Below are 22,114 nucleotides of genomic sequence, written 5' to 3'. Positions count from 1 at the left end.
GGGGGGGATGCAGCACGCCCGGGGGGCAGGCGGAGCGGGGGGTGGGGGGCGCCGCAGGAGGCAATGGGGGGGATGCAGCACGCCCGGGGGGCGGCGGAGCGGCGGGTTCGGGGCAGGGCGGGGACGCGGTGGACGGGGAGGCCCGCAGGGGAGGCCGGACAGCCGGCCGCTTGGGGCGGCGGAGATCCCAGGGCCGGCGCTGCTCAGCAAACACCTGCCCCAGCCACGCCCCCGAGCGCGGAGCCAGCCGCAGCCCCGCGGCCCTCGCTGCTCAGCCCGGCCACGCCCCCGAGACGCGTCAGCGCGGGCACAGAAGCGTGCTGATGCCGAAGCCCATTGGGACAAGGCGCCCGAAGTCCCACCCTCCAGAGGCGTCATTCTCACCCAGTAAGGTAACGTATTTAATGAGTGGCGTGTACTTGAACCAATCAGCGCGCCGATCGTCGGCACAGCCGTTCCGGTTCGGGACTCCCTCTCTCATCCAATCAGTGCAAGTCTACTTGAGGAGTGACAGGCAGGTCGCCCTATGAGCGGCGGGCTGGAGGGTGCAGGAGGAGGCTGCGCTGCGCTGCGGGCGGAGTCGGTCGGTGCCATGGCGGAGAGCGACTGGGACACGGTCACGGTGCTGCGCAAGAAGGGGCCGAGCGCGGCCCAGGCCAAGTCCAAGCAGGTCAGGGGGTGCCCGGAGCCCGGGCCGGGGCTGTCCGAGCGGGTCCCGTCGGCCCGGCCCGCCCCCCCCGGCAGCCGCGGCCCCTCCCTGGGTGCGGGCCGGGCCGGGCCGGGCCGGGTCCCCTCAGGCGCTGGCTGAGCCCGCGGGGGAGGAGGGCGGGGCGGGCCCGGCTCCCCGCACCCGCTGCCGTGCGCTCGGCGGGGCGGGGCTCACCGGCCGGGCCCGGGCGGCCGCCGCGCCCCGCTCGCGCTCGGGGGCTGTTTGCGGGACGGGCTCGGCGCGCTCTGGCTGCGGGGCCCGGGGCTGCGGGACCCGCACCGCTGCTCTCTGCGCGGGCTTGTGCGGGTGGCTGGAAGTGGGGCGCCCTGCTGCGCGCCGAGAAACGCTCGCTGGGGTCCTTGCCTTGCTCGCCACCCACAACCCCTCCTGGGAGCGGGCTGGAGATTTCCTGCTGGCGGGGGCCTTTTGCTGAGGGCATAGCCGTGCTGGACGGGGTGCTCCCCACCGGGGCCCCGCGCCCAGCCACCTGGGGCTGAAGCCTGAGCAGCTTAGCTTCATGGTGCCCCCGAGCCCAGGGGCCCTGGGCAGTTGCCCTGCTGGCTACCTCCTAACGCCAGCCCTGGCTTGTATCCGCAGAAAACCGGGTGTGGGGGCGCAGGGGGGCCGTGGAGTTTGTATAGCCTGTTGGGGGGGCTCAGAAAGAGAGAGGTTGAGACCCCCGCTCCAGTAAACGGTCCCAACGCAGAATCCGGTCACTGCTCGGCCGCAGCACGGCTGGAAGGAGTGTGACATAGAAAAGGGGGTTTTGTCTGGCTTGGTTTGTTCCAGTGCTGGCACGTGTAGGGTGGCTTTTTTCTAATAACTTGGTGTCCGTGCAGTAAGATTAATTCACCTAGATTATTGTACAGTGACAAATGGCTGCTGTTCTCTCGTGTGACATCTTGGTGCTTTCCATGTCTTTTGCTGAAAAGACAGAATTGACACTGAGGCTTCACTCTTATCCAGCAAAAGCACTGACTTGGCAAGATATAATGTTGCACCTTGGATTGCAACTTCTAGTAGGAATAAGATGGAATACAGCTGGAAATACAGAATTGCAGATAATGTAGTTCCTCTTTCCATATATGACCCTGCTAACCAGGCTGAGAGGGGCATTTGGCACAGATTCTAAAAATTAATCTCTCTCTCTTAAGCTCCTCCAGTGTTGCATTGGCTTGTTCTTGTGTGCGTTCGGACATTCAGTGGCTTTCAAAGGTCTTACCCCCATTAAAGATAGAGAACAGATAACTTACTGTATATTAAAAATAATATTTCAAAACTGCTGTGCATCAAATAAGCTGGCTGATGCAACATGATGGGGTGGAGCCGAAACAAGTATAAACTACTTGGAGTATATGTCCTGCCCCAACCCCAAAGGAAGGAGCCTTTGACACACATCTAGTACTGCAGTTCTCCTATGGTTTATTTCACTTTTAAGAATTTTTGTGACTGGACAACAGCTTTGGGAAGAAGAAGCTGCAAACTTCCCAAGTTCATATTACTTATTTCACATGTGGGTTCATTGCCTGAAAACAAAGTCATGTAGCTGTTTGGTGCAACTACTGTTGGGTGGCAATAAAAATGAACACAGAATTCCTAACTGAAAACAGTCCATCTGTGAACAGTTGTACAAAAAACCTGTATGGTATCAATCTCTTAGCTGTTTCCTAATCATCTGTCACCTTGATCCTTTTGCCCCTCATGGTACAGCAGCTGAATACCAAATTCTGTGACCTTTGCCTATCATCTGTTTTGTTCCTAGGTAACTCTAAAAGTTCCAAGGTGAAACTGGAGCATAAGTACTTTTCTCCATTAACTTGTACTTAGTTTGAGTTTGTGTTTAATAATACTAATGGTTAGTGCTGCATTTTGTTTACTGGCTACTTAAAAAATAACCATCTATAGCAGGGGCAGCTCTAGCAATTTTGCTGCCCCAAGCAGCCGCCGCCAAATTGCCACCGCCACAACAGTGGCAGAGCGGCTGCCGAATTGCTGCCACGGGACATGGACTGCCGCCCCGTTCTAATTGCCACCCCAAGCACCTGCTTGGAAAGCTGGTGCCTGGAGCTGGCCCTGATCTATAGTCTACGTATCAGGGGGTAGCTGCGTTAGTCTGTGTCCACAAAAACAATGAGGAGTCCGATGGCACTTTAAAGACTAACAGTTTTATGCATCTCCATGCATCTGAAAAAGTGGGGGTTTTATGCATGAAAGCTTATGCCCAAAGAAATCTATTGGTCTTTAAGATGCCACCAGACTCATCTATAGTCTAATTATTTTAGGAGAGCAAGTGGATAAGTTAGCTAGGTATGGAAACAATCTCTTATCCAACCGTGAGAAGTCATAAAAGAGCATTTCAGTGTATGACTTGAAACAGTTTGTTTTTTTCTGGCAAGTTTATACACAGAGACTCTAGGTCAGAGCCGTGGGTCAAAGGAGCACCTGTCCTCCCCCCAAGCTTCATACCACATTTGGGTGCAGTTTGCAGCAGGGCGGGAGATGCCGCCCCTCCTCTCCCACTTTGTCTTCCACTGCGGCCGGTGCTGGCCAAGCTGCTCCCCCACGTGTCTGGTCTCACTACGCTGGGTGAGAGGACAGGGCCTGTCTGTGCTGCTGCCTCTGGCTCAGGAGTTGGTGCTTCAGCTGCTGCTATACTGAAAAAGTGCTTGGTGTGCTGACACACTCACTCAGGCTCACACTTAATCTCCCTCACACACTAGTGGTGGTGCTGTTACTACTTGGTACTTCCCATCGAAATGCACATCTAGTCTCTGGGTTTTTTTTTTTCTTTCAAAGTTCTTTAAGAACTACAGTGCTTATTTTAGTTTTTTTGACTGGTTCTGTCTATTTCATCGTTTCTTTCTTATGCTTAAATTTAATTCTTTGAGTAGTGAATTCTAAAATGCCTAACTGGTCCTGACTGGAGTAATTATCATTATTACTGACCATGTTGAGCTTTGTCAATCATTGATTAAAGTGATACAATCAAGTAATGTGATCCTTCTTGAATGTAAATTTAGCTTGTACTCACCTTAGCAATGCCAGTTTAAAAAAAATTAGCTAAACGCATAACTTCAGACACACTACAGATGAAGGTTATTTATTTTCAAATAGTATTTTTAGTTATATCTGTAAAATAACTTAAAATTCATAGGAAAACAAATGCGGTTCCAAGTCTGATACTAATAGCAGTGATGGAGTCAAATGTTAGTGAGTCAGATACGTGATTGTGATCAGTAAATATAAATGCCAAAATAATTAGAAAAATTTCCCATTCTTAATAAGAGGAAAAAAGTAATCGCATGTTAAAATTAAATACATTTTTAGTAGTGTGAAAACAATTGACTAAAATAGAGTAGATAGTGGCAGTAACACAGAACATCTGTTAGAGAAAGGAAACCTATTTTATTTGTATTTATCTCTACTAAAGGTAGTGTATAAAGTATCAGACGTGTGTTTCTGATACCTTGTAAGGCTCCACAATTGATACCTCAAGGCTTGGGATTGGGAATATCTTGTTGTATTGTCTCCTGATATTTTAAATTTATGTGTAAATTTAGAACAATGGCTTTAATTGGGGTTTGTATATTTTTTCTTTATATAGTAATTAGGAGTACTGTATGTATCAGCTAATTTCTAAGGGTATATTTACACTACAAAGTTAAGTCAATTTTGTGTTAATCAACATTGATCCGCCGATTTAAGCAAGTTGATCTTGTGTGTCCCCACTATGCTCATAGTGTCGGTGGAGTGCATCCTCCCTAGGAGGGCTTGCATCAATGCACAGAGCGCTGCACTATGGTTGAGTGCATGGAGCCGAGTGGAATTTTGGGTTGGGCTTACGATGCCTCATGGGACCAAAACATTTGCGCGGGTGGTTATAACATGGCGTTAGCCTCCCATGATGCACTTACCTCCCTCTCACCCTGAAATCCACAGCAAAGAAACCAAGCCTTTTTCGCGCCTTTTTTCCTAAGCCTGGGTTACCCGCGCAGACGCCATAGCACAGCAAGCGTGGACTTTGATCAGCTGTACACTGTTGTTGTGAGCATTACAAACACCTCATGTCTTATCCTGCAGTATATACTCAGCCGAAGCAGGAACAATGTGATGCCACGCAAGCAGCCCTGCTGGAAGCCATGGACCGGAGCAATTCGCAGATGCTGGCAACAGTCACGCATCACCTTGACATGGTGGAACACCGCTTCTGGGCCCAGGAAACAAGCACTGACTGGTGGGACTGCATAGTTATGCAGCTATGGGATGACGAGCAGTGGCCGCAGAACTTTCGAATGCGTAAGGCCACTTTCATGGAACTGTGTGAGGAGCTTTCCCCAGCCCTAAAGCGCAGCAGTAGTAAAATGAGAGCTGCTCTGACAGTTGAGAAGCGAGTGGCGATAGCTCTCTGGAAGCTTGCAATGTCAGACTGCTACCGATCAGTGGGGAATCAATTTGGAGTGGGTAAATCTACCGTGGGGTCTGCTGTGATCCAAGTTTCCAGGGCAATCAATAGACTTCTGCTACGAAGGATAGTGACTCAGGGCAACATGCAGGGCATAGTGGATGGTTTTGCCACTATGCGGTTCCCTAACTGCTGTGGGACTGTAGATGGAACACGTGTGTGTTGTTCCTTACCAAGCTGTTCCCTTCATTGCATTTTCTCCCCTTTAAACTCCACCCCCACTAAACACAGTGTACTGATGAATGAGGAGAAAAGGCTCTTCAATCTGTAAAGTTTTATTATGGTCACAAACACACAGACAGCAAAGAAAAGTAAGATAACTTGGGGCAAAAGGGCTGCTGATACTGTGGGGGCGGGAACAAGGAAAGCTTGCTTACAGATGCACTACAATAACCATCAAAGGTGTGGGAACGGGCGCCTTCTGGTCCTTGTACCCTCCCCTGGTATTGAGTGCTCCTCCCCCCCCCCCCGGATGTTTGTGGGGGGTGGGGAGGATGTAGAACTGGGTGATGATGGCAGCAGGTTCAGCAATGGCTCCAGAGGGATTCAAGCATCCAGCTGCCTTTCTTGAACCTCAATCGGACGCCTTAACATAGAATCATTAGAATATCCGGGTTGGAAGGGACCTCAGGAGATCATCTAGTCCAACCCCCTGCTCAAAGCAGGACCAATTTTTGCCCCAGATCCCTAAATGGCCCCCTCAAGGATTGAACTCAAAACCCTGGGTTTAGTAGGCCAATGCTTAAACCACTGAGCTATCCCTCCCCCTATGTCTGTTCGTTCCTTCATAATCCACAGCATCTCTTCCTCGGTGGCACGCTGTTGTTCCCTACATGCTGTCCTTATGCAGGCTGTCACGCAGTGTAATCCTCCATGCTCTGAGCTCTGTCTTGTCACTCTCGGAGGCGCGCATTAATTCGTTGAACATGTCCTCCCAAGTAGTCTTTTTCTGCCTTCTAATCTGGGAAAGTCTCTGTCCCAGTGTGGAGGATGTGCCGATGGACAGGTTTCAGCTGTAAAGAATACAAAGCATAAAGGTAGCATTGACAGTGCATGCATTGTTTCTGGTGCAAGGTTAATTCTTTTTATAAAAGAAACATCCCTCAATGCACTTCCCTGCAAGCCACAACGTAATCGCAACCACTGGCTATTGCAGGAGTTGGTTTGCTGCTCCAGCCATGGTGTGTAGTCCACGAGGCATGGGTGAGAGGTCTTGTCTTCACAAAAGCTGCGGCACATTCTTGGGATCACAGGTTGGAACTTGAGAAAAGGCCCCTTTTCCCCTAGCAACCTTGATGTTGCTTGAGGACAGGCACCAGTGTCAAGCTCTGCAAATAGTTTGGTTGTTACAAAAGTGGCACTGGGTTGGGGGCAGGGGGAAAGGAGACAAACGGGAAACATCCGCCTCCCCATTTTTAAGTGCTGGTTGCAATATGCGGTGATCCCTTCCAACCACAACCAGGGCACACTTGGGAAAGTGTGGTTCTGTGACCGAGAATTCACCAAATGGGGTGGATTACTTGTCAAATTGCTTGTGGTTTAAGGGCTAGCATTTAATACTCCCCCCGTTTCCCCTAAGTGACCACATATAATATCACTCTCCTGAGGGTAACGGAGGTGGAAAGGGAGCAAATGCTGCAAGCGTCTGGGTACAGACCTGGTCCTTATGCTGCAATGCTGTGTGCCCCAGTGATGCCAGCAGAGTTAATACTGGAGTGGCGTGGGAAAGTGTCCTACCATGGTGGACGAAATAAGGCAGCCCTTCCCAGAAACCTTCTGCAAAGGATTGCAGAGTACCTCCATGAAAGCTTCCTAGAGATCTCAAAGAAGGATTCCAGGGCCATCTCCGTGTACATAAACAGTCTTTTGGAGAGCTCCCTCTGCGTAGCTGGAGTGGTCACCGATACTCACGACACCTCCTTTGTTCTTCAGATTCAACATTAAAAACAATAGCATGTGACCCCGACAGTTTGATTGGAAATGTGGACTCACCAGAGGTGCCTTCCCGGGCATCATGCTCTGCCGGCAATTGGTCCTGTGCGGGGATGTGCTCCAGAGTTTAAAAAGGGTTCTTGGCTGTTGGGGGAGAATGGATCCTTCGCTTGCCTGCCTCGCATTCTCCTCCTCTTCCTCATCAACAATGTCCTCGTTGTTGCTTGAGGTTGCCCGGGGCTCCTGGGAGGTATCCATGGAGCATTTTGGGGTAGTGGTGGGGTTGCTGCCAAGAATCACATGCAGCTCCTCATAGAAGTGGCATGTCTGTGGCTCAGAACCAGAGTGACTGTTTGCCTCCCTTTATCTTCTGGTATGCTTGCTGAAGCGCCTTTATTTTCATGTCGCACTTCTGTGTGTCCGTGTTGTAGCCCTTTTCCCCAATGCCCTGTGTGATTTTGGCAAAGATGTCAGCATTTCTTCTGCTGGATCGGAGCTCTGCCTGCAGACTCTTCTCCCCACACAGCAATAAGATCCAGCACCTCCTGTGTACTCCATGCTGGAGCACATTTGCGGCCTTGAGCATCCATGTCAGCTATGCTGACGAGCTCTCCATGCTGATCAAACAGGAAGTGAAAATTCAAAAGTTTCCAGGGCTTTAACAGGGGGGCGACTGTTTCCTGTGTACCTGGCTGATGTGCAGTGGAGTTGAAAGCGCTCTCCAGAGCGGTCAAAGCAGAGCACTGTGGGACACCTCCTGGAGGCCAGTTCATTCAAATGACACAACTGTGTCTACACTATCCCCATGTCAACCCTTGGATGTCGAAGCAAGCGCTGTGCCTCTCATGGAGGTGGAGTACAAAAGTTGACTTTATAGACCCTTGAGGTCAGCGGAAGGGGACTCAGCAGTATAGACACATAAGTTATTAAATTGACCTAACGCGGCTTATGTCGACCTAACTTTGTAGTGTAGACCAGGCCTAAGTTATCAGGTGCCTTAAGTAGCCCCTTGAATCATGGGTAAAGTTGCTGTGTTCCCCCACTCCCCCGGTCTGAAATTGCACCCCTACCCTGGGTTTTCACGATTTATGTGTAGATGGTGGATTAGGCTTGAGCCTGAGTTCAAACCTGGGACTTAAATTGCAGTCTAGACACACCTCTAGACATTATCCTAGCCCATTTTACATTGCTTTCTCGATAATAGGGACTATAAAGCAATGTTTCTTTCTCAAACTGAGTGAAGGAAGATTAAAATCCACATAACAATTTTTTTCTCCAGGACATCCAAAATGTCTCTATTAATATGGAGAGTTCTTCCAATGTATTTCTCAGAACTAATAAATCTCCTACCCAACTGCCAAAGCAGGCTACTTCCTTTCCTCTCCTCTTGTAGCAAAGTCGTTGCGGTTGCCTGGATACATGCTCAGGGAGGTGTTTTTTTGTGTTTTTTTTGCTAGCAGCTTGGCTGTTTGAGGATGATAAATCATTCTTTGTTAAAGTGTTTAAATAGAGGTCTGTGCCTTATGTTAATGGAACTAATCTTGATAAAGTTAAATTTCTTATTTCTAGGCAATCTTAGCAGCTCAGAGAAGAGGAGAAGATGTAGAGACCTCCAAGAAATGTAGGTATTTCTGTCTCGGGGGTGGGTAGGGAAGGCCAGTTTCATGTTTTCCTTTAACTTCATAGTTACCCCTGTCACAGTTTTAGGGTTAACTGTACACACGTACCCCAGCGTTCCTCAAGGGTACCCACTTCAGAATTCAGGGTCCCAGCCCTTGCGTCTCTCAGACAGGGACCTTATCTCTCTTCCTCCAGACTGGGGACTTAGGGTTTTTGCAGCACCTCTGTGATTTTCCCCAGCACTTTTTAAACTTTCTCCAGGGGTTACAACAGTGTGTGCTAGTTACAAAGCAAATTGCATTTAATTGTAGGGAACATATTAAACAAATAAAAGTTCCCATATGCATGGTAAAAGCTTACCAAAGGTCACCCGTTCATCCTAGGTGGTCCTAATAAGCCAAAGTCTTTCCAACCCTTCTGCAAGGGTTTCCCTCATAGAATATCAGGGTTGGAAGGGACCTCAGGAGGTCATCTAGTCCAACCCCCTGCTCAAAGCAGGACCAATTCCCAACTAAATCATCCCAGCCAGGGCTTTGTCAAGCCTAACCTTAAAAACCTCAAAGGAAGGAGATTCCACCACCTCCCTAGGTAACGTATTCCAGTGTTTCACCACCCTCCTAGTGAAAAAGGTTTTCCTAATATCCAACCTCCCGTCCTCTCTCTCAAACAGAAGGTCGTGGCCATTTGCTGAATTAGAAAAAAGACCCATGTGTCAGTTTAATCTCTGGGGTTTTTTTTATGCAAAAAACCTTTTCATTGTCTGTTGGTCTCTGGAAAACCCAGTTTGAACCATTATATGCCAACCTCCCCCAGGGGTGATACCTCTCTAGAGGTGTTTGCATCCTGAGTGATTCACCTTAATCCCACTGGCTGCCAAACAGCTGATTGGTGGTGGGTTGGAGGTGCTGGGAGGGAGGAGGAGTTGCTGATCAGCAGGACAGTCTTCCCCTCCCCCCAGAACACCCATGGTGTTGGCACCTGTGCTTTTACACTGCTCTGATTGTGTAAAGTGGGCCCTTACAGTGGGTATAAACATCATTTACTCCTAAATCAAGGCCTCTTTATGCTTATTGAATTATGTAAAAAGGACTTGGTGTAAATGAGAATTGAGCTCTGTATCTTTTTAAAAAATACTTGCTTTTTACATAAATGAATTCATTTATGTGTATTGCATTTACAAAACTCTAAAAACAGATAAAGCCTTTTTTGGAAAACTACCAAAAATATAATTTTGGCTAAAATTCTTTAATCCAAAAATGCAGCTCGGAGCAAATATCTAAAAGATAAGATCCTAGTGGCTGATATATGTAAAATAGAACTGTTGCAGCATCTTTAACCATAGCAACACTGTTATGCAGTGTTGCTAAAATAATACATATTTCCATAAATTCACTCTTTCAAAATACAAGAAGTGAGATATATATAAAAACAGCTATTGCACTAGTTTTTAATTATGAATTAAATCATTACAGATCTTGGAACTCTTGCAGTCTATTATGTTGACAACTTGACTATTTAAAGTTCTTGAAGTGTAAACATGTATTTACATAATACAGTGTAATGGTACTATTCTGTCTATACTTTGTGGTTTTGCCCCTAAAAACCTTAGAGAAAATAACGAATATTTAAGACCTCTAAACTCTCAACAGTCCTTCAGTCTTCTTCGTTTTGCAGAGGTCTCAGGTCAGGCTCTGACAATACATAATATATGTGCTTCGATAGTTAAGGATAATAGGGAAAGTTTAAGAAAACAATGGGGAGAAGTTAAGAATGGTGAATGTTGATTTTTAAATTTGTGCATTTCCTTTCTAGATGTTGATTGTAATAATGTAATCCAGAAAAGGATAAAACACATCTCTAGCTCATTAAAGTACCCTCTTCTAATAAAATTTGCTATATGTAATGATCAGACTTGAAAGCAAATATAAATTTAAGTGGAAATAAAGGAGAAGGGGGATCCAGGATAGTCTAATAATTTTTTTTTTTTTTTTTTGGTCAAGGTCTAAATTTCTTGGCCAAGGTACAGTCAAAGTCCGGACTCCAGAAAAACATTTTTCACAAAGCAAGTGCACCCGTTCAACAAACGCATACAATGCTGTGCATTAATAATATACCCAGGGCATATTGCTTATACTGTTAAATGAAATCAAACCACTGTATAACCTAAAAATAACCTCCGAGAAAGATGTAATAAATTACATCTGAGACTTTGAAAAAGTACATAAATAAAATAGATGTAAATGTTAGCATTAAAACACTTAGAGAAAACTGTTTTGTTTTGAATCTGTTTTGAGTTTATGAAGAGTATTAACTTTGCTTTTGTAAAATAAAATTATTGTAGGCATATATAAAACCATATTTGAAACTTTCAAGCCTTTTGTGGCTTATTTAATATTCGTATCAGAGTTTGAAAGAAAACAGTTCGTACACATGAACTCTTTATCTTAGCTTTATGATTCAAGTCTGTCATTTAACAAAACACACCCGCACACATGTATTAAGCATGTTAACATGAATAATCACTGTGAAATATCTGTGTTAACTTCAGTATCACTACCGAGAATGAAATGTTATAGGGCAATACAAATTTAAAATAAAATATGGATGATTAATATATAATAGTACTCACTATCAGTGGGGAAAGTGACAGGTCATGTGCTGCACAAGGATGTTGATGTTTGGAGTGAGTTCAGTCCAGGCAAGACAGCTCCAATCACTCCCCTCCCCTCATTCCCCTTGTCACCTGCCAGCTCCCTGCCCAGAGAGGCTCCCACCGCCCCACTCTCTGAGCCCACATGCCAGCTTATTTCCCCCACATGGCCTGCTCGTCCCATCCCTGCGCTGCTACTGGCTGGCAGGGCTGCAGCTGCACAGGCAGCCACCCTAGGGACATGCTGCACCCAGCCGCCTGCCCCCTGCTGGGGGGGCCTGCGCTGGGGAGCAGGCAGCTCTAGCCCTGGCTCGGCTTCAGCGCCTTTGACCTTTGTGCTGGGAGGGGTGACTATAGCCCCCCCAACACTGCACCTGACTCCAAGGCTCTACATTGTCCCTTCTAAATAAACAAGGAAACATAACCAAAAACGTTAAAGTTAAGAGTTTTGTCTATCACTAATAATCAGGTACAGAGGCAAAAGTACTGTGCTCTTCTTGCTTTTCAAAGTTTTTCTGTGTGTGATGTTAGAAATTAAGGTCTCTTACAGCTTGAGAGAGTCTGTGATAACTGGAAATCTAATGAACTGCCAACAGCCAAAAGAGTGAAAACTTGGAGGGGGAGGGATTTTTATTCAGGTTGTTTAAAACTTTGTGGATTTTTTTTTTTTTTTGTTGTTGTTGCTAATGCTGAATTATCTGTAGTTAACATTTTGGGGAAGGAACATCTTTGTTCAAGAGTCAACACCCTCACCTCTTGGGTTATTCAGAGAGAACTAACAGTACATCCTCTGAGACCTTCAGTGGGTCCTGCAGTAAAACCAGGGGAAGCAGGAGTTGACACTGATCCCTTTAAAAAAATAAAAAAATAAATAAATAGAACAAAAACCTTTCAGTCTCTTATATCTTAGCACAACAAGTGGGAGTACGCTAATGACACTTGCAGAGGACACACAGTTGGGAGGTATTGCCAGTATGGAGGAGGACCAGACTATCACATGTGAAGATCTGGATGACCTTGTAAACTGGAGTAATAGAAATAGGATGAAATTTAGTAGTGCAAGGTCATGCACTTAGCAAAAAATCTTGTTGTTAGTCCCTATCTGCTGGGGACTTATCAGTTGGAAGTGACAGAAGAGGAGAGAGACCTGGGTGTATTGGCTGATCATAGGATGACTATGAGCTGCCAATGTAATGCAGCTGTGAAAAAGGTTAATGCTGTCCTAAAATGCATTGGGGGAGGTATTTCCAGTAGAGACAGGGAAGTATTAGTACCATTATACAAGGCACTGCTGAGCTCTCATCTGGAGTACTGTGTGCAGTTCTGGTCTCCCATGTTTAAGAAAGATGAATTCAAACTGGAACAGGTGCAGAGGATGGCTACTAGGATGATCCAAGGAATAGAAAATCTACCTTATGAGAGGAGACTCAAAGAGCTTGTCTTGTTTAGCCTAACCAAAAGGTATAAATACATCAGAGGGATAAATACCAAGGAGGGGGAAGACTTATTTAAGTTAAGCACCCGTGGAGTCACAAGAACAAATGGATATAAACTGGCCATGAACAAGGTTAGCCTTGAAATTAAATGAAGGTTTCTAACCATCAGAGGAGAGGAATGAAGTTCTGGAACAGCCTTCTAAGGGGAGCGGTGGGGGCAAAAAAACCTAACTGACTTCAAGACCTGAGCTTGATAAATTTATGGAGGGGATGGTATGATGCGGCTATCTACAATGGCATATGGTCCATTGATGACTGCCAATAGCAAAAAACCCCAATGTCTGGAAATGAGACACTAGATGGGGAGAGCTCTGAGTTACTACAGAGAATTTTTTTCCTGGGTATCTGCCTGGGGGTCTTACCCACATGCTCAGGATCTAACTGATCACCATATTTGGGGTCGGAATTTTCCCCTGGGGTCAGATTGGCAGAAATGCTGTGGGTTTTTGTTTGTTTGTTTGTTTTTTGCCTTCCTCTGCAGCATGTGGCACTGGTTGCCTGCAGGTTTAAACTAGTGTAAATGGTGGATTCTCTGTAACTTGAAGTCTTTTAAACCATGATTTGAGGACTTCAGCAACTCAGCCAGAGCTTGGGGGTCTATTTCTAGGAGTGGGTGCAGGAGGTCAGACTAGATCAGTGGTTCTTGTCCAGGGCCCCCTGCGGAGCCATGAGCAGATTTCAGGGGGTCTGCCAAAATAAACCAAAGAGCCAGCATTAAATTCTCTGGGGCCCAGGGCTGAACCCAAAGCCTGAGCCTCACTGCCCAGGGCTAAAGCCAAAGCCTGAGCAACTTAACTTCATGGGGCCCTCTGTGGCATGGGGCCTGAACGGTTGCCCTGCTTGGTACCCCATAACACTGGCCCTGGTTTTTAATCTACTGGATACGCAGGAAAAGCAGTTGTGGGCTGTGTTTTTTTTGTAATATGTTGGGGGGGTGGGGTGGGCGTGGCTCTGAACAAAAGAGGTTGAGAAACCCTGGACTAGATGATCATGATGGTCCCGTCTGACCTTAGTCTATATACATTATAAGCAAAAAGGATATAAGCCCAATTTATATTATTTGCAGGTCACTTTGAAATTAAAATGTATATCAAGGAATGTTGGTTTGAAATGCGTTAGAGCTTTTTTTAACGATTAAAGTGCACTGTTGAGGGAAAGGTAACAATGTTTGGAATACCCTTATACTTCCTACACCATTTGGTTGGCAAATGCATGCACAAGAGGAAGGTAATTCTGCATGTTTGAAAAACAGCCTTAACCATCCATCTGACAATAGAAATTCCTGAAATCCTTGACCACAAATGAAAATTAGTTCTACAGAAAGTCAAAACTGGAAATATTTCTAATCTAGTGAGTATAGATTTTTCAGGTGTATAGGCTGAGGTTTGGATGGAATTAGCTTTGTTGCTTGATTATGCAGTGTAATATTTTATGCATGTGTACTCAAATATGAATTGTGAGAGTATTTGGGTACTTAGCTACCTTCCCTCAAATGAGTGTACTTTAACTTTTTCTTGGTCCATGTACATTTTATTGAGTAACAGCTTGAAGGCCCTTCATACTCCACAGTGAACTAGACTTAAATTATGTGGTAGACTGGAAGTTCTATAGCAATTCAAAGTCAACTTAATATTTTAAACTGAAATATGAAAACCAATAAGCCAGTAGTCTTTGTGTTTTGGTAGTGCATTACATTTTATTCTGGCCCTAAATTTTCAGTTTTCAACATGCCACAGACTGCACTGTACAATTCCATCATACAAGTTGTGGTGGGAGTGGCAGGGGAGCTTGGAGTGCTTGGCAGCTGGGGTAGAGGGTTGCGGGTTAAAACATTAACAGGGTTTCTGGTAAAATGGCCAGCAGCATAGTTTAGATTGTTGTCATTAGGTTTCAGAGTCCAGCCAATTAAGATTAATAAAGCAGTTTACCCCTGTCTCAAGTATTATTTCAGGCAGTCTGCGTTGCCTCAGTTACACTTAAGTTTTGTTTGGAAGGTTTTCTTTGCAATCATCAGTGCTGAATTTTTTTAATTAAAAGCTTAGGTTCTGAAGAGTGATTCTATGGTAACTTCAGCATCAGTGGAACTGATGGAATCTGGGGGAGATGGTTGGGAGATGTCCAGGTAACCTCTACACCGGATTTTAACATTGAGACGGAAGAAAATGAAGTAAGAAAAGATACAGCTGTGGGTGGGAGAATGGACATAAGGAGGAAGGATAGTGTACATACCAGTCTAATAGGTGATACTGGCGGTAGAATGACCATGCCTAATCGGATAAAGAATGTGAGTGAGGCCAAATAGTAAAAATTAAGATGTTTGTACACCAATGCGAGGAGCCTAGGTAACAAAATGGAGGAACTAGAGCTACTGGTGCAGGAAATGAAACCAGATATTATAGAGATAACAGAAACATGGTGGAATAGTAGTCATGACTGGACTACAGCTATTGAAGGGTATGTGCTGTTTAGGAAAGACAGAAATAAAGGTAAAGGTGGTGGAGTAGCATTTATATCAATGATGAGGTAGAATGTAAAGAAATAAGAAGCGATGGAATGGATAAGACAGTGTCTGTCTGGGCAAAAATCACATTGGGGAAGAAAGTTACTGGAGCCTGCCCTGGGATAGTACTTGGGGTGTGCTACAGGCTGCCGGGATCCGATCTGGATATGGATAGACCTCTTTAAGGTTTTTAATGAAGTAAATACTAATGGGAATTGTGTGATCATGGGAGACTTTAACTTCCCAGATATAGACTGGAGGACAAGTGCTAATAATAATAATAGGGCTCAGATTTTCCTGGATGCGATAGCTGATGGATTCCTTCACCAAGTAGTTGCTGAACCGACTAGAGGGGATGCCATTTTAGATTTGGTTTTGGTGAGTAGCGAGGACCTCCTAGAAGAAATGGTTGTAGGGGACAGCCTTGGTTCGAGCGATCATGAGCTAATTCAGTTCAAACTAAATGGAAGGATAAACAAAAAATAGATCTGCGACTAGGCTTTTTTATTTCAAAAGAGCTAACTTAAAAAAATTAAGGAAATTAGTTAGGGAAGTGGATTGGACTGAAGAATTTGTGGATCTAAAGGCGGAGGAGGCCTGGGATTGCTTCAAGTCACAGCTGCAGAAGCTATCGGAAGCCTGCATCCGAAGAAAGGGGAAAAAATTCATAGGCAGGAGTTGTAGACCAAGCTGGATGAGCATGCATCTCAGAGAGGTGATTAAGAAAAAGCAGCCTACAAGGAGTGGAAGATGGGAGGGATTAGCAAGGAAAGCTACCTTACTGAGGTCAGTATGTGTAGGAATAAAGTGAGAAAGGCCAAAAGCCATGTAGAGTTGGACCTTGCAAAGGGAATTAAAACCAATAGTAAAAAGTTCTATAGCCATATAAATAAGAAAACAAAGAAGTGGGACTGCTAAACACTGAGGATGGAGTGGAGGTTAAGGATAATCTAGGCATGGCCCAATATCTAAACAAAGACTGAGGCAAAGTATTGAATGAGACTAATGAGGAGCTTAGGGATAATGGTAGGACGACAAATGGGAATGGGGAAATGGAGGTAGATATTACCACATCCGAGGTAGAAGCCAAACTTGAACAACTTAATGGGGCTAAATCCAGGGGCCCAGATAATCTTCATCCAAGAATATTAAAGGAACTGTCACATGAAATTGCAAGGTCATTTGCAAAAATTTGTAATGAATCTGTAAACTCAGGGGTTGTACCATATGACTGGAGAATTGCTAACATAGTTCCTATTTTTAAGAAAGGAAAAAAGTGATCTAGGTAACTATAGGCCTGTTAGTTGGACATCTGTAGTATGCAAGGTCTTGGAAAAAAATTTGAAGGAAAAAGTAGTTAAGGACATTGAGGTCAATGGTACCTGGGACAAAATACAACATGGTTTTACAAAAGGTAGATTGTGTTAAACTAACCTGATCTCCTTCTTTGAGAAGGTAACAGATTTTTTTTTAGACAAAGGAAATGCAGTGGATCTAATCTACCTCGATTTCAGTAAGGCACTTGATATGGTTCCACATGGAGAATTGTTAGCTAAATTGAAAAAGGTGGGGAAAAATATGAATATTGAAAGGTGGATAAGGAACTGGTTAAAGGGGAGACTACAGCGGGTCACACTGAAAGATGAACTGTCAGGCTGGAAGGAGGTTACTAGTGGAGTTCATCAGGGATCAGTTTTGGGACCAATCTTATTTAATCTTTTTATTACTGACCTTGGCACAAAAAGCAGGAATGTGCTAATAAAGTTTGCGGATGACACGAAGCTGGGAAGTATTGCCAATACAGAGAAGAACCAGGATATCATACAGGAAGATCTGGATGACCTTGTAAACTGGAGTAATAGTAATAGGATGAAATTTAATAGTGAAAAGTGCAAGGCCATGCAATTAGGGATTAATAACAAGAATTTTTGTTATAAAATGGGGACGCATCACTTGGAAGTAACGGAGGAGAAGGACCTCAGAGTATTGGTTGATCACATGAGCCACCAATGTGATATGGCCATAAAAAAAAGCTAATGGGGTCTTGGGATGCATCAGGCAAGGTATTTCTAGTAGAGATAAGGAGGTGTTAGTACCATTATACAAGGCACTGGTGAGACCTCATCTGGAATAATGTGTGCAGTTCTGGTCTCCCATTTTTAAGAAAGATTAATTCAAACTGGAACAGGCACAGAGAAGGGCTACTAGGAATGGAAAACCTGTCTTATGAAAGGAGACTCAAGGAGCTTGGCTTGTTTAGTCTAAACAAAAGAAGGCTGAGGGGAGATATGATTGTTCTCTCTAAATATATCAGAGGGATAAATACCAGAGAGGGAGGAGAATTATTTAAGCTCAGTGCCAGTGTGGACACAAGAACAAATGGATATAAACTGGCCATCAGGAAGTTTAGACTTGAAATTAGACGAAGGTTTCTAACCATCAGAGGAGTGAAGTTCTGGAACTGCCTTCCAAGAGAAGCAGTGGGGGCAAAAGACATATATGGCTTCAAGACTAAGCTTGATAAGTTTATGGAGGGGATGATATGATGGGATAGCCTAATTTTGGCAATTAATTGATCTTCGACTATTAGTGGTAGATATGCCCAATGGCCTGTGATGGGATGTTAGATGGGGTGGGATCTGAGTTACTACAGAGAATTCTTTCCTGGGTGTCTGGCTGGTGAGTCTTGCCCACATGCTCAGGGTTTAGCTGATCGCCGTATTTGGGGTCGAGAAGGAATTTTCCTCCAGGGGAGATTGGCAGAGGCCCTGGGGGTTTTTCGCCTTCCTCTGCAGAGTGGGGCACGGGTCACCTGCTGGAGGATTCTCTGCACCTCAAAGTCTTTAAATCACAATTTGAGGACTTCAATAGCTCAGACATAGGTGAGAGGTTTGTTACAGGAGTGGGTGGGTGAGATTCTGTGGCCTGCGTTGTGCAGGGGGTCAGACTAGACCATCATAATGGTCCCTTCTGACCTTAAAGTCTGTGATTGTATGATAAAGTTAATGGTGACGTGAATAGGTAGAGTGATGAATGCTGAAAATTCTACAAAGCTTGGGGAAGTTGATTGACTTTCATCAAAGTGCTTGTTCGCCATAGTACAGTTTTGACACTGCCTCTTCTTGATTTTGTTTTAAATGCTAGGGGCAGCAGGCCAAAACAAGCAGCATTCTATCACTAAGAACACAGCTAAGCTGGATCGGGAGACAGAGGAGCTGCACCATGACAGAGTCCCCCTTGAGGTGGGCAAAGTAATCCAGCAGGGCCGACAGAGCAAGGGCCTGACACAAAAGGATTTGGCTACGGTGAGTGCTTATCAGTGTCGTTTGGTCTCTACTTCTGCTTTTCCTTAGCCAGGCTCTGTGTGTGTGAGGGAGCTGGGTTGTAAATGGTGTCAAATTAGCCTCCTGACCGGTACGTGGTGAGGAGGTATCATCAAGGGTTAATAGAAGACCTCAAACTTTTCAGTGTACTGGCTAACTAGAAGCTCAGGTGGTGGACCAGGGACCTCTATCTGGAACCTGTGAGCTATGTTGTGGGCTGGAGTTAAAAGGGCTTCCTCTTTAACCGACTTAGCCCTGGCATAGTAATTCCTGACATAAGGTGTTGAAAACCTATCTGTACTTTCAAACAGAAGTATCTGCCATGCTGCTGGACTGCTGTAGCTTGTGGACACTCTCCACTATCGTTCTTGTATCCGATTTCTTGAGTGCGAGGCAGACCTTTTTACAATACATCTGTTATCAGCATGGTAGCACCCAGATAGAAGAAACCAGTGATGACAGGCAGAATTCACTCTTGCAAGCCTGGTGTACTTCTGAGAAGATGCAGCCACTCGTGTAATATGGGATGTCTTGGGTTTGTGTTTCTGAATGTTCACTGTTTGTTAAACTGATGTGTTTAAAGCACATCTTCTTTTTAGAAAATAAATGAAAAACCACAAGTTATTGCTGACTACGAATGCGGAAGAGCAATCCCCAACAACCAGGTTCTGGGCAAGATCGAAAGAGCCATCGGTGAGTGTCAGATGCACAGTAGCTATCTACCCACTTCAGTGTGGGGGAGAGGGATGCTGCTGCTGTCATTTGATTGTCTACATTTAACTCCTTTCTGTTTGCACCCAGCAATTCTCTAGGGAAACAGCATGTTTTGCTCTGCCGGTTGGATGCTGGCAGGGTTGATGTCAGTGCTGTTTCATGGGTTCACCTATGGCAGTGAACCGGTCAATCGCGATCGACTGGTCGATCGTGATCTCTAGTGGTGTAGCAGGGCTGCTGCTAAGGCAGACTCCTTGCCTTCCCTGGCCCCCCGCCCCTGGGGCCGCACTGGAAGCGGCCAGTGCGGCCCCAGGGACGGGGGGGCAGGGGTCTCCCTCTGCGCGCTGCTCCTGCCTGCAAGGAATGGGGAGCTGTGGCCAGTGGGAGCTGCAGGGGCAGTGCTTGTGGAGAAGGGCAGTGTGCAGAGCCACATGCCCCCAGCCCCTCCTCAGGGGGCAGTGGCAAGCCTGGGTAGGCAGGGAGCCTGCCTTAGCGGCAGCCATGCTACACCACCAACTGGCAGCTGCTGGAGGTAAGTGCTGTCTGGTGGGAGGCTGCACCCCAGCCCTAGGAGCCCCCTCCTAGAGCCAGCACTCCAAACCCCCCTCCTGCACCCCAAGCCTCAGCTCTGCCCTCCCTCTCAGAGCCGCCACCACCCTGTGCCCCAGCCCTGGCGCCCCCTCCCACACTGCGAACCCTTCAGCCCTAGCCCAGTCAAAGTGAGTGAGGGTGCGGGAGAACAAGAAACGGACAGAAGGTGGGATGAAGCGAGTGGGGCTTTGGGGAAGAGGCAGGGTAGATCCTGGGTTGCCCTTAAATTCAAAACGTGATCTTGGGTGTAAAAAGGTTGGAGACCACTGACCTATGGGGTGTCACTTTGCATCCTAATGTTAAGATTGTTTCTGCTGATTTAGAAGCAGGAACTCCGAAGCTTTCAGCTCTCTGCAAGGATTGAAAACTCACATTGGTTCAGTGTCTGGGACTTGCTCTGTCTGATAGTGATTTTTTTGGATGGCAGACACCTGAAGGCCTTATGTAAATCCAAAGTCATGTATTTTGCAGTGAATACATTGTGCCATTGGAAGCGGGATAAGTTTATGGAGGAGATGATATGATGGGATAACATGATTTTGGCAATTAATTATCTTTAACTATTCATGGTAAATAGGCCCAATGGCCTGTGATGGGATGTTAGATGGGGTGGGATCTGAGTTGTGGCAGAGAATTCTTTCCTGGGTATCTGGCTGGTGAATCTTGCCCACATGCTCAGGGTTCAGCTGATCACCATATTTGGGGTCGGGAAGGAATTTTCCTCCAAGGCAGATTGGAAGAGGCCCTGGGGGTTTTTTCGCCTTCTTCTGCATCATGGGGCATGGGTCACTTGCTGGAGGATTCTCTGCACCTTGAAGTCTTTAAACCATGGTTTGAGGACTTCAATAGCTCAGACATAGGTGAGAGGTTTATTGCAGGAGTGGGTGGGTGAGTTCTGTGGCCTGCATTGTGCAGGAGGTCAGACTAGACAATCATAATGGTCCCTTCTGACCTTAATGGCTGAGTGCCCACCTTTCTAGTTATACAAAGCCTTAATTTCTAGGTATTTGTAATGAACTAGGATATCTACTGCTAAAACCATCTGAAATGGCTTTTGCAATGATGCTTAGTAGAGTGGTGCTTCTCAGACTAGTGACACCCCCCCACCCCCAGGATTATTCTTTGGGCAATGACTCAGCTAATGGCCTGTAAGTTACCTGAGCAAGGGTCAGTTTTTCCAATTACCTGTTTCAGTTTCTTTTCAGTTATTTATAAAGCCTGATTTTTTTTCTTAAATAAATCTCCCTTTCTCCTCCTCTCTCTTCTGTGCTTGCTCTGTCTTGTAGTGGGTGACTTCTCCCTTCCCTCCCTCCCCTCCCTCCAGCCACCTTAGTTCATTTGTTGGGCTGTTTGAGGGTTCAGGGTGACAAGTATGTAGGCAGGACTCAAGGCAAACTGCTGAAAGTTGTCTCCTTTGTGTGTCATTCCAGGCCTTAAGCTACGTGGAAGGGATATTGGAAAACCACTTGAGGCTGGCCCGAAAGGGAAATGAAAACAAAGCCTCGAAATCAGTTTGTTCAGACTGATCTCATCTGGCTGGTGCTCTTTAACCACCAGAATCTCTCTTCATGTTGCCAAGCAGAACAAGAGGGTTTCAGACTTGCTTGGGGGGGATGGGGACCTGCAGAATTTCTACCTTCTGTAAAAAGGCAAACTTAAGAAATGATTTTCCTGATTTTGTTTTTTCCTTTCTCCTTTCTGGAGATTAAGAAACTAAACCCAATAAATATTGCATCTAATTTTGCCAGAACAGTGTGTCTTGGTGTTCAGAAATAGCTATTGATAAGACAGTTGGGGTGATCTGAAGTAGGATAATTTAATTGGAGCAATTTTAAGGGAGGGTGGATTGGGAGAGGTGGGGGTTGGTCAGAATCCATATTGAAAAGGGGTGGGTTTGGGGCACTATATTGGAATGACATTTGTTTGTTCCTTCCAGCCTGTTTTAAAGAGATGTATAATAAAGTTTGTTACCCTTCAGTTGGCTGGTGTGATCATTTCTTGGGTCTGGAGGTGGCTCACCTCCCCAGTGCCTGTTTAGCGTGTGGGACTGCACACAACGGAAAATGCGTAGAGCACGGAGGAAATCACTGAAGTTCTAAAGTCAGAGAGAGCACAGG

At 45.8% G+C, this 22,114-nt stretch overlaps 1 protein-coding gene across 1 annotated transcript; it reads left to right on the top strand.

Annotated features, from left to right (window-relative positions):
* Window positions 1–533: 533 nt before the first annotated feature.
* On the top strand, window positions 534–21,816 carry EDF1 (endothelial differentiation related factor 1). Its single transcript, XM_074973637.1, has 5 exons — window positions 534–670; window positions 8,673–8,724; window positions 18,514–18,674; window positions 19,292–19,385; window positions 21,428–21,816. The coding sequence occupies exons 1-5, from the start codon at window positions 593–595 to the stop codon at window positions 21,487–21,489; spliced, it is 447 nt and encodes a 148-aa protein (XP_074829738.1). The 5' UTR covers window positions 534–592; the 3' UTR covers window positions 21,490–21,816.
* The last annotated feature ends 298 nt before the right edge of the window (window positions 21,817–22,114 follow it).

Source organism: Natator depressus, chromosome 16 (genome assembly GCF_965152275.1).
Source record: "Natator depressus isolate rNatDep1 chromosome 16, rNatDep2.hap1, whole genome shotgun sequence".
Lineage (NCBI taxonomy): Eukaryota > Metazoa > Chordata > Testudines > Cheloniidae > Natator > Natator depressus.
The sequence above is the reverse complement of the archived record's forward strand: the minus strand, read 5'-3'. Positions and strand labels throughout refer to the sequence as shown.